The 13,121-nt window shown below is 34.6% G+C and overlaps 1 protein-coding gene across 1 annotated transcript in view; it reads left to right on the top strand.

The window, feature by feature from the left end:
* Med13 (mediator complex subunit 13) overlaps positions 1-13,121 on the top strand; it is a gene marked incomplete at its 5' end in the record, with an annotated part of 116,648 nt that overhangs the window by 57,980 nt on the left and 45,547 nt on the right. Inside the window, 3 exon segments of the mRNA XM_013519377.1 lie at positions 6,052-6,265; positions 7,875-7,956; positions 11,742-11,863. Of these exon segments, the coding sequence (XP_013374831.1) occupies positions 6,052-6,265; positions 7,875-7,956; positions 11,742-11,863 (418 nt within the window).

Genomic DNA, 13,121 nt, shown 5'->3' with positions numbered 1-13,121 from the left:
ATTGGAAGAACTTCGTAATTGAGTACCTGCTACTAATAGGTATCACCAGAATGAAAAGAATACTTAATCTCCAATAGAAAATGGCAGAGCCAGTAGGAACCACACAGTGTCCCTTGTCATTATAATGTTTTGTGATTTAAGCAGTTCTTTAAATTCACTTACAGTTTAAGCAATTCTTTAGATTCACTTACAGTTTTAAAAATGTAGTATCACATAGTAGTGATAGTAATGGAAAGCCTAGTTTTCAAATATTTATTTATTTATTTATTTTTGTCTTTTTGAGACAGAGTCTCCGCTGTGCAGTTCAGGCTGGCTTTAAGCTCATTTTGTAGCCCAGGCTGGTCTCGAACTCAGAACTATCCTCCTGCCTCAGCCTCCGAAGTGCTGGGATTTCAGGTGTGCACCACCACACCCAGTTGCTGTGAGTTTTGAAAATAACAAAACCACTCCTCAGTACTAGGGACTGAACCCTTCACAGTGATCTATGTTCTCCACCCCACCCTTACCCCCTACTTTATTTTTTAAATTTTGAGACACGAGCTTACTAAGTCACTAAATTGCCTAGGCTGGCCTGGAGTTCTTAAACCTTTTGCCTTAGCCAGAGTGCTGGAATTACAGGCATGCACCACCATGCCTGGCTAAATGTGTAGCAATTAATTTTAATGAAGTTACTGTGCTGTTGCAAGTCCTCTGAATTTTTTTTTCCCCCCCTTAGGATTGTCTTTCTTTTACAATTCATATGCTTCAAACATACAGTTTATCAGATTATATCAAAATAAAACTGAAACTTCTCTTGGTGCAAGATGCTGTGAAGCACTATTGGGGCATAAAATAAACTTGGTCCTGACACTAAATGAAATTTTAGTCTAATGTAAAATAATATACTATATTCTCTTATTGAAGTACAAATAAAATACATCCGGGATAAAGAGCTACAGATTGGGGAGTAATTTAATTCCATTTACGGAGATCCAGAAGCTTTATGTAGTTTGGTATAGCTAAATTATAGGGGAGTTGCTTAATAGCTTGGTGTTTCATAATGAAAAATGAGACCTGAAGAATGGGGTAAAGGCAATAGAACAGAATAGCAAACAAAGTATTGCTCATAATTTTATGTGTCTTTATAATGATGGTGTACTATTGCATGTTTTTCTAAGTAAAGAGATCAGTTTGGACACGTATTTGAACACCTCAGCGAAAGTGATACAGAGTTCTCATTAGGAAATTAGAACTAGCAAGAATAAAGGAATATGTGGATGTTATAGATTCTGACTAAAGTCTTTGTAGCTAGTTGAAGTGTAAAGTAGGGAGTAACAAAAGAGTTAATGAATCCATGAACTGGAAAGATTTATTAACTTTATGAGATGGAAAGCATATTAATTTCATGAATTGGAAAGATGAAGAAGAAATAACTTTCTACCCATTTTAGCCTAAATATTACCATATTTAAAAATAATTTTTTCAGAGTAGAAATACACTGAAATAACTGTTGATATACCCCATGAAGTAAAGTCTTGCTAAGTAATTAAGATCTGGATAAATAATAATAATGATGGCATATCCACTAACAGCAACAAAGAAAGCCTGTCCACTAACAGCAACAAAGAAAGGGTTGATATACAAAGATGTCTAGGTAGATTACAAAGTTTAGAAACAAGGTATATGGAATATGCATACATATATTGTAATATGGTGCAAGTTTTGGAACACGATACATAGACTATCCATACTTACATACATAGTTTTTTTGGCCACCCTAATTAAATAACATAAACAATTTATATGATCTTGAAGAAGAGTGAGTACATATCCTTTTCATCTGTATCTTTCCGTATGACTTAGTTTTGTGCATATGATACATATATATTGCAAAAGTATGAATTCATTTTGGAGTGCTTGCTTAGAGATTCCATTAGGCACTGGGACAAGTGTCTGAAGCTTATGAGAGGAAATTCTTAGTAACCCAGTTAGAGTAGATATAGAATGAAAAGAGCAAGAATACATCTAAAGAATTATTTTCTTTATAATAGTTGACTTTTGTAGGTGTATGCTTTCATAGAAAATTATAGTAGGAGAAAAAAATTAGAGCTTTGTTTTCTTTATGTTAAGTGAAAATCCATCATTTGGTATAAATAAATGTTTTCCATTGATCACCTTTGAAGGGTCATTTATCCATAATAAGTGGATAAATGAAAGAAACTAATATTTTTGATTTTTCCAACCTGCAGTTTTTAGATACAGAATGATGGTTACTGAAGGTAGTACATAGTAATAGAATTCATCATTTTTACGAGCTTCCCTTAGTCTTAGATGTCCATGCATAGTAATTCAACCACTTAATTTTAGTTGAATTTATGGTTTCTAAATTAATTTACTCTTCTGATTCACATGGAAATCTTTCTAAATCCTGAGTAGAGAAAGAACTGTGCTTCAGCATTTTTATTCTGTAATCAGGATACATTAGGATATCTTAACTATGGCATTCACCAGTAAAACTACAGTACTTGAATGTTATATTAGATCTACCAGATTTTTATGTCTACCAGCTTCTGTGTACTTGTAGAATGCATTATTTGAACTTCAAAAGCGTATGTTTCAGGATAGTATGTTACTGTCATTGTGAAGGGAGGAGATAGTAATATAAATTTTAAATTTGGGTTGTACTGATCTAGTTTTTCTGTACTTAGCCTTGTATCTAATTGAAACTGTCTCTGTAGTGAAGTGTTTGGCTCTATGTGAAAACCCCTTTGAGGAAGGCTGAGGTGATCTTTTTTTTTTTCTCCTATTCATTAAAGTATATATGGGCCGGGGATATAGCTCAGTTGCACAGGCACCTGCTTGGCAAGCACAAGGTCCTGAGTTCGATTTCCAGTAACCCCCCAACAAGTATATTTGTACTATATGACTGAATAGTGACAAAGTGATAATTTGAGTTTTTATTTTGGAAACTCAGAAATCCTAATTTTATACCTATTAGTTTTCAGTGTTAGAGAATGTATAATGTAAATGACTTTATTTTTAAATTTATTGGAACTTGATATTATTGGCTACATTTGAAATCTTTTTTTTTTTTTTTTTGTACTAGGAATCGAACTCCGGAACTTGCACATGCCAGGCAGGCACTTATGCCACTGAGCTATATCCCTGGCTCTACATTTGAAATCTTTGCACATTCCAATATTTTTAGAATGATTTGGTAAAATAACATAAGTTGTCTTTAGGAAATGTATTTGATTTACTCATTTTTATCCTTAATAGACCCCTGTTAAATAGAAGAAGTCCTCTTAATAATGTTACTGTGCACTAGTTTAACTATCTGGAAACAGTGTGGCAGTTTTTAATGCTTCTGTCTGAGGACAACGTAATATGAAATACAACTGTTTTATTTACCTATGCACAGAATAGTAGTGTCTCTCAGGTTGGAGGTAGGAGAATTTCTTTGTAGTTTATTCTCTATGAATAGTTGTTTGAATATGAATACGTAGGCATCTATACCTTTGCTTGTGACTTTGGTGAACCACTTGTTTCTGCATTAATGCCCACATCAGAGTTAGACTATCATCCATTTCCTATCTTACAAGGTTGTTTTAAGTGTTAAGTGAGAATGTAAGGGGTCAAAAATACTATTTTGGTGCCAGGCATGGTGGTGAATCCCAGCAGTTGCGAGGCTGAGGCAAGAGGATTGCTACAAGTTCGAGGCCAGCTTGGGCTACAAAGTGAGCTCAAGCCAGCCTGAACTGCATAGTGAAACCCTGTCTTAAAAAGAAAATTTAAAAAGCTATTTTGCAGAGATTTACATTATAATATTCAGTAGTTTTCAGCTAAAACTTAATTCAGATTATTCAGGTACATTCAGATGTAATGCTGTACATTGAGGTATATAATAGCCCTTACCCCTTCTCTGTCTTGCTGTTCTAGAAATCTAACCTAGCCTCATGCTAGGTAGGTGCTCTACCACTGAGCCATACCTAGCCTCATGCTAGGTAGGTGCTCTACCACTGAGCCATACTTTCTTAAGCTACTCTTAAGAAAAAAAGGTTCATTTGTTTTTAGAACAGAACTATTGTAATGATTAATTATAATATCCATTGACACATGATAACAATATGTTCCCCTGAAAAAATGGTTTTCTTAGACTTTGAACTTTAGTTTTAGGGATTAATGATACATATATTTGAGATTTGATTTTAGGTTTTAAATTTTGGACCTCTGTTTCAACCTGTTTATAGGGAAGAGGATGCTGCTCTGTGCTAAGTATTAGTGAATAGCTAGATTAGATACACCTGTCATTGAAAGACTACAGTCTGGCTAATACCTTCATTTCAGGCCGGTGGTATAGCTCAGTGGCACAAGCACTTGCCTGGCAAGTGCAAGGTCCCGAGTTAATTCCCTGTACTGAAAAAAAACCTTCATTGCTCCCAGACCTTACATAATTTTTATCCATATACTGAGAGCAAATAAGCCGTGGTAGCAGTACTTTGTAAAAATTATTCTTTTAAAGTATAAGATATTTTATTTTATTAATGCAAAAACATCTTAATCCCGTATGACTGTTAGATTTCATTTATTCATTAGCAAATATTTTTGACTATTATGTGTGAGGTATTCCTTTGGAATTTGAGAAAATTCAGTGAACAAGGACAGGATCCCAGACCATGTGGGCCTTTTATTTTAATGAGAATAGCAGCCCACTATGAACATAATAAATTTATATAAAATGTTAAAAGTTCGTGCTAGGGGCTGGGGATTTAGCTCAGCGGCAAAGCTCCTGCCTGGCAAGTGCAAGGCCGTGAGTTCGGTTCCCGGTACCGGAGAAAAACCAAAAAAAAAAAAGTTCCTGCTAAAGGGAAAATAGAGTAGGATAAAGGGGTAGTACTTAGGCAGGCAATCCTATTGCAGTTTTTAGTAAGGTAGTCATTAGCATAGAAAAAGCGACATTTAAACAAAGACTTGCAAGAAGTAAGGAGTTAGCCATACAGATATATGGAGGAAGAATGTACCAAACACAGGGGAAACAGGAGTGTGACTTGTCCAGATTAAGGAACATCTTGGAACCTGAATGAGAGGACAAGAGTGGAACCCAAACCAAAAACTAATCATTCTTTATTCATACTCTGGTCTTTATAGAGCATAAGCATACTTGTCTTTGGCGTGTTCCCCCCTTCTGCCCCCAGTACCGGGAATCAAACTCACGACCTCACGCTTGCCAGGCAGACACTGTGCTGCTGAGCTAAATCCCCAGCCCCTCTTTGGTGTTATTTAAAATGTGATGCTTTCTAGCGGTCTTTGGTATTGTGGTGCAGATTAGTGTGCTTTTTGTTGTGGTTTCCCTTAGATTTCAGCTTTCTCTGGTTTGTCATTCTGTATTCATCTTTCCAAATTCACTATTCTGTCTTCTACTGTTCTGTCCTTCCTTGTGACTTTATTATTTTTCAGTCACTATATTAACCCAGAAGGGTAATACAAAAATTCACTTTCCAGTATGATTAGAAAACAAAATAAAACTGAGATGTTTGCACTGCGACTTCACTTTGCCTCATAACACATCTTTCCAGGAGTTATGTTCATGAAACGCAAATCAGGCCTTCAAAAAACTTAAAATATTAAAATTTAAAAATTAAAAATTTATGGCAGTAACAAAAGGACATTCATTGTTTATGTGAATAAATTATATAAAAATATCGTTTTGCTGTAAAGCCCACATTTCGGCAGTCACTTTCATAACAGTTTAGATTTGACAACTCATTTCTGTGATTGGACTTGGGGCAGGTTACTGTGCTTAAAGTCTTAAGAACGAAAGTGCATAACTGAAAGACAGCATATTTTGCTGGAAAGACCATATGAGGAGGAGGTGTGGATTTAGTTTCACTTTTTTATTAAATTTCGGACTTCAGTAAATCCTATACTCATTCAGTATCTGGTTTTTCATTTGTAAAATGAAAGATTACAGGTTAGTCTGTAATTTTTAAAATTTCATGTTGCTTATTTTTGAACACTTTTTTGCTTTTCTAGGTAAGTATAATTAATTTTCTAATTTTATTTTTTATGCAGGTTAATGGTGCAGTGTAAGAAACCTTTAAAAGTTTCTGATGAATTAATACAGCAATATCAAATTAAAAACCAGTATATTTCAGCAATAGCATCTGATGCAGAACAAGAACCTAAAATTGATCCATATGCATTTGTTGAAGGAGATGAAGAATTCCTTTTTCCTGACAAAAAAGATAGACAAAATAGTGAGAGAGAACCTGGAAAAAAACATAAGGTAAGAGAAATCACAATACATCAGAAGATCACTGATAATTTTGTGGCACTGTCTGCCGGTAGCTGTGTGCTTAGTACCACTCATTTTTTTCCACTCTCAGCGTAGAGTTAATCTTTTTAATTTAGAAGTGTCTATTTTTCAGTAGGTTAAATCAGGCACGTGGTACACCTTATGGCTAGTCTTACGAAAAGATCTTTGTTTTAATGTTTCTGAATTGGATAAAAAGTATTAACTTGTGGGGGTTTTTTTGTTTTTTTGTTTTTTGTTTTGTTTTTTTGTCTTTTTGTGACAGGGTCTCACTATGCAGTTCAGGCTGGCCTTGAGCTCACTTTGCAGCCCAGGCTGGTCTGGAACTCACAATGATCCTCCTGCCTCAGCCTCCTGAGTGCTGGGGTTACAGGTGTGTGCCACCACACCTGGTTTAACTTCTGTCATAATTGAAATCAGGACATTTAGGCAGATTGTTTTGTCACTGAGTTTAAAAATAAAAGTGGGGCCACGGATATAATATGCTCAGTGGCACAATGCCTTCCTGCAAGTGTGAGGTCCTGAGTCCAGTTACCAGTTTTCAAAGATAAAATGTATTCCACTGAATTAAACAATTTCACAATATTTTTGAATAATTGTTTAGGAACTTAAAGTGTCCCTAAAAGTAAAAGTTTACATTAATGAAATTTGGGGCATAAAAACATTTATCTGATTAAAATTTTAAAAGTCAAGTATTTGAAGGTCTTCTAAGAAAGAGAGCCTGACATGTTATTGCACACCTGTAATACCTGCTACTTGTGATGCTGAGGCCAGAGGATTGCAAGTTTGAAGCTGGCCTAGACAATGTAGCTGAGATCCTATCTCAAAAAGATAAAAAGGCATATAAAAGATTGAGGCAGGAGGATTGCAAGTTCAAGGGCAGCTTGGACAGCAAGACCTTATATCAAATTTTTTTTAAAAGGGGAGCTTTTAAAATGCAGCTTTATACTCCTTTGATTCAATCCTCAGTATCAAGAGAAAAAAAGGAAAAAAAAGTATATAATATATAGTGTTAGACTTTTGCCTTAGATACAAAATATGAAAATTGAACATTAAAATTATGGAAATGACCCAATACTATGTTTTGTGTAAAGAATACATTTCACAAAATTTTACTTACCTCTACTATGTGCCAGATACTTAAACTTTTGTCCTTTTATAAATATGAAAACAGTAGTAGCTGGAAGGCTGCAGATATAATAGAAAGAACACAGACTTTTGAAATTTTACAGGTGTAGGTTAAAACTCCTGCTCCCACTAGTAGCCATGATTCCTGGGCAGATTCTTTAGAATCTATCTGAATCTCAATCTATCTCCTATGAGCAAACTACCTGCTTCAGCACTACAAAAATCAGTAATACTGGGGCTGGGGATTTAGCTCAGCGGCAAAAGCGCCTGCCTGGCAAGCGCAAGGTCGTGAGTTCGGTTCCCGGTACCGGAGAAAAACCAAAAAAAAAAAAAAAATCAGTAATACTATACATAGAACATTTAGCAGACTGCTTGATACATGACTCAAAAGTTGCTAGATTTTGTTTTTGCTAAATTATATATTTTAGCCTACTATGTAATATATTGTTTGCAGGTAGAAGATGGGACATCTAGTGTTACAGTCTTATCACATGAAGAAGATGCTATGTCATTATTTAGTCCCTCTATTAAGCAAGGTAACACTTTCATTTCCTAATCAAAGTTAATGCATTTCAGAATTGTTACTATAAACTCATCTGATATCGGTGAACTTCTAATATTCTTTTTTGCATAATTTGTATGTTTTGTTGGATGGATAGATGGATGTATTGTTTATCTTTTGTGGGGAGCAGAAACAGTTCAGGTGATAGAAATCCATTTTTCAATTGTTGGCACTTTTTGTCCTTTTTTTTAAATAAAGGATTAATATCCAAAATTAAAGGACTTCAAACATCTCAATAGAAAAAAGACTAGCTGATTAAAAAAATAAGCAAAGGACCTGATTACACTTTTCTCAGAGGAAGACATACAATGACCAACAGGCATATGAAAAATATTGCACATTACTAATCATCAGGAAAATGCAAATTAAAACCACCATGAAATATCACCTCACACCTGTTTAAGTGACTTTTACCAAAAAGACAAAAGATAATAAGTGTTGTCAAGGATGGGGAGTATGCAGTACAAGGATGTGTACAATATTGGTAGCAATGTAAATGATTAGTCTAATCATTATGATTTTTAATAATTACTATGGAGTTTTCTAAAAAATTTAGAGATGGAACCCATATGATCTGAAAGTCTCACTACTGGGTATATATTCAAAGGGTAGGAAATCAGTGTGTTGATAACTAATTATCTGCACACCTGTGTTCATTTTGTAATTATTCCCAGTACCCAAGGTACGGAATCACCCTAAGGGTCCATCAAGAGATGTATGGATAAAGAAAATATGACCTGTATCATCAGTGCATTACCATTCATCCTTGACATGTATTAATAAAAAAGTTTTTAAAAATAAAGGGAGTAGTACTAGAAAGAAAGAAAGAAAGAAGTAAACATTATATTTGAGATGGATGGATGGAAGGAAATAATTTGTGGGAACAGGAGTAAACTTGGAGAACATTATTATGTTAAGTGAAATAAGCCAGGCACAGAAATTCTATATACAAGGGAACGATCTCTTGTATATAGAATCTTAAAAAGTATATTTAAAAAAAAAAAGTATGGCACATAGGACTGTGGCTATAACTCAGCAAAGGAGCACTCCTTCGCATTCCCAATGCCCTGGGTTCAATCCCTAACTACAAAAAAAAAGAAAAAAGAGAAAGTAAGAAAGGAAGGAGGGAACAAAGAGGAAAAGATGGAAGGAGGAAGGGAGGGAGTACATCTCAAAAGCAGAGAATCAAATGTTGGCTACCAGAGGCTGAGGGGTAGGGGATTGGAGAGAGGTTGGTTAAAGGGCACAAAGTTTCAGTTAAAATGAATAAATTCAAGAGATTCCTTATATATCTTAGTGTCTGCGATATCTTATGATGGGGGAGCATCATAAGTTAAAATCATCATAATTTGAAATAGTGCGTGTCAAAACTACATTTGATCGTACCTACCAAATAGTTGCTTAGCCTAGATTACCTTAAATGTCCTCAGAACACTTACATTAACCTATAATTAAGCAAAATTATCTAGCTCTAAACTTAATTTTTAATGAAATTATGACTGTCACGTAGTCTTTTCAAGATTTATATCTGCTAAATATCGGCAGCGGTACACTGTAGAGAATTTCAGTTGTTCCTCCTCATTGTACGGCTGACTGGGAGCTGCATTGTGCTGTCCCTGCTCAGCATTGTAAGAATATTGTGCCACATATCACGAGCCCAGGAAAGGATCAAATTCAAAGTTTGATGGTTTTGTACTGAATATAAATGGATTTCATCCTGTCGTAAAGTTAAAACTTCTAAATTGAACTTTTTAAGTTAGGGACAGTCCGTATTGTATATCTGAAAATTGCCGCGAGTAGATACTAAGTGTTTTCAGTATAAAAACATTAAGTGTGTGAGGCACTGCATATATTAAACAGCTTGATTTAGCCATTCTCTCTCTCTCTCTCTCTCTCTCTCACACACACACACACACACACACACACACACACACACACACACACACACACGTTCTTGTCTGGGTGTGCTAGTGCATGCCTGTAATACCTGTACTTGGAGGCTGAGGCAGGAGGATCATGAGCTGTAGGCCAATTGGAGCTATGTAGTGAGAACCTATCTCAAAAATAAAAAGAAAATTGGGTTCTTCGGGCTGTTTTCCTATCTATGATGTACAAAGTGTGTGATTCCTTCCTCGGGCCTGTGATACAGCATTCTCAGAATGTGGACCATGTACCACATGCATAGCATCTTAAGTGGAACTTTGGTTTTTAATAACTACCCTAGATGATTTTTACATACTCTTTAACATTTCAAAACTGTTTCTCTAATGAATCTTTAGAACTGACATGCATCTATACTGGGAAAGTGTCTTACCTTTCTGAAAGTGGAGGCTGTATCAAGTCTGCTGACATACGGAGATTAATGCGTGAATTGTTTTGTTTTTCTTTTGTGAGAGATCATGTTTCTTCCCTCCAAAAGAAAATATGATCTGTATTATCAGTGCATTACCGTTCATCCTTGACATGTATTAATAAAAAGTTTTTTTTAAATAAAGGGAGTAGTACTAGAAAGAAAAAAGTCAACATTGTATTTGAGATGGATGGATCCCATTAATAATTTAGATTGTTTGTTTTCCTTGATTTTTTAAAATAAGTTCTTTATGTTTAGAAGTGATTTATGATTTAAATATGATTTTAGGTCCAAACAATAGGAAGTGTTATAAAATATTAATTGATTTTTTTTTTTGAAAATTTAATCTCATCTTGATATAATTTCCTATGTAAATTTTGAAGTGGCTTTTTATGCTTCTGTATATGTTTGAAGGACACACTGAGGAAGCTTAGTTTGAGCTCTACCATGTGTTCTTTTTTTTATTAAGTCCTTAGGAAACAGTAATTTTTCTATTCTGTGATCTACTAGTTGGCAGCAGGGGTAAAATTCTAGTATTGAAACAAAGCTTAAATAAGTAAGGTAATATTTATCAAGAACTTTCGTGGTTCCAGGCAAAGTGGTTCCTTTCCCTTTATTCCATCACATTGAATTCTTGGTACATGCTATTATTGAAGAACAGAGAGGTTAAGCAATATGCCAAGGATCATACTGTTGGTGGTGGAGCTGGGATTCAAATTAATCATCCAGCTGAAGAACTAGAACTCTTACTGTGCTATGCTTCCTTTACATTTAAACAAAATAGAAAAATGTATGTGTTCTTTCTTTTAATTGTAACAGGTGTGCATATCTGGGGGTATGATTTATTTCAGTACATGTATACCACCTTTACTGTTCAAATCAGCATAATTAGTAATTCCATCGTATCATGTCTGGAGCCTTCAAGCTCTTCTCTTCTTGTTCCTCATAAAATATGTACTAGCTTATTGTGAACTGTAGTCATTCCACTGTGGGTGTAAACACTAGAACTTACTCATTTAATTCTGTTTTGGTATCACCTGTTACCCCTCTAGCTGTCCATCTTCCACCTTTCCCATCGTCTAGTAACCATGTGCACGCTCACACACGTGGAAAGACAACACAACATGAGATCTATCGTCCTAACAAATATTGGAGTGTAATACTATATTGTTATGTATAGGTACTTTGATATATAGCAGATATCTAGAACTTGTCTTGTATAATTACATGTACATTGAACAACTCCCCTATTTTATATATATATTTTCCCATTTATATTTTAAATAAGAAATTGCAGTTTCTTGTTGCATAACCTTACAACATAAGTTTTATAAATAGTCCATAAATAAAAATAAAATATTTGGTCATTAGTTGAAGTTTTATTTCATTTTTCTGACTGACGTATATAGATGCTCCACGTCCTAGTAGTCATGCCCGTCCTCCATCAACCAGTTTGATATATGACTCAGACTTGGCTGTCTCTTATACTGATCTTGATAATCTCTTCAATTCTGATGAAGATGAACTAACAGTGAGTATCCCATTAATAATTTAGATTAAATTTGTTTTCCTTGATTTTTTAAAATAAGTTCTTTATGTTTTGGAAGTGACTTATGATTTAAATATGGTTTGAGCTCCAAACAATAGGAAATATTATAAAATACTGATTTTTTTTTTTTGAAAATTTAATCTCATTTTGATATAGTTTCCTAAGTAAACTTTGAAGTGGCTTTTTATCCTTTTGTATGTGTTTGAAGGACACACTGAGGAAGCTTAGTTTGAGCTCTACCATGTGTTCTTTTTTTATTAAGTCCTTAGGAAACAGTAAGTTTTCTATTTTTTGATGTACTAGTTGAGAAATGACTGGAAATACCTCATGTAGAGAATATATTAGTTAACATTAAATATATATGCCTTGTCAGTTTCTTAAGGAAGACCACTGCGTTAGAATTTGACACTCCTCTATTATTATATGACAGATACATACCTTAACATTGAAAGAATTAAAAAAGAATATTTAACTTTTAACACTGGTTTGTCGAGAAAGGTAAAGAGAAAAGAAGTTGAAGTTTAAAATAAGATTCACGGGGCTGGGGATTTAGCTCAGCGGCACAGCGCCTGCCTGGCAAGCGCAAGGTTGTGAGTTCGATTCCCGGTACTGGAAAAAACACCCCCCCAAAAATAAAATAAAATAAAATAAAATAAAATAAAATAAAAAAGATTCACTAGAGGGCCGGATGTGGTGGTGCACTCCTGTAGTCCCAGCACTCGGGAGGTTGAGACAGGAGGATCATTGTGAGTTCCAGGCCAGTCTGGGCTACAAAGTGCTTTCAAGACCAGCCTGAGTTGCATAGTGAGACCCTGTCTCAAAAAGAAAAAGAAAAGAAAAAAAAAGATTCACTAAAATATCAAGTCTCTAGCAACTTAATGAATTGAGTTTCACATTAACATAAACAGAATGCCTTTTTTATCTGTATAAAAGTTGCTTGTAAACTATGGCATGTTTGGTCTTTCTTATCCTGTATAATATATGCTATCAAAATATATACATGTATGTGTATGTCTATTTATGTGTGTGTCTGTATATGTATATACACATGTATGTCACAGATGTAGCTATTTATAAACTAATGTAGTATTTATTAGGACACTGCTCAGTAGGTGAATGAATATATCTTTCAGCACTTTGATCCGTCTATACTTTGATGCCATTCATATCTGAGCTGTGGTTCTTTAAGGTAAAAAGGTTGTAGTCAGAACTTAGTCTATACAGAAGATGTGGAACAAAT

The sequence above is a fragment of the Chinchilla lanigera genome, unplaced genomic scaffold (genome assembly GCF_000276665.1).
Source record: "Chinchilla lanigera isolate Chin_1 unplaced genomic scaffold, ChiLan1.0 scaffold00050, whole genome shotgun sequence".
NCBI lineage: Eukaryota > Metazoa > Chordata > Mammalia > Rodentia > Chinchillidae > Chinchilla > Chinchilla lanigera.
Note: the sequence above shows the minus strand (reverse complement) of the source record. Positions and strands in the feature narration are given on the sequence as shown.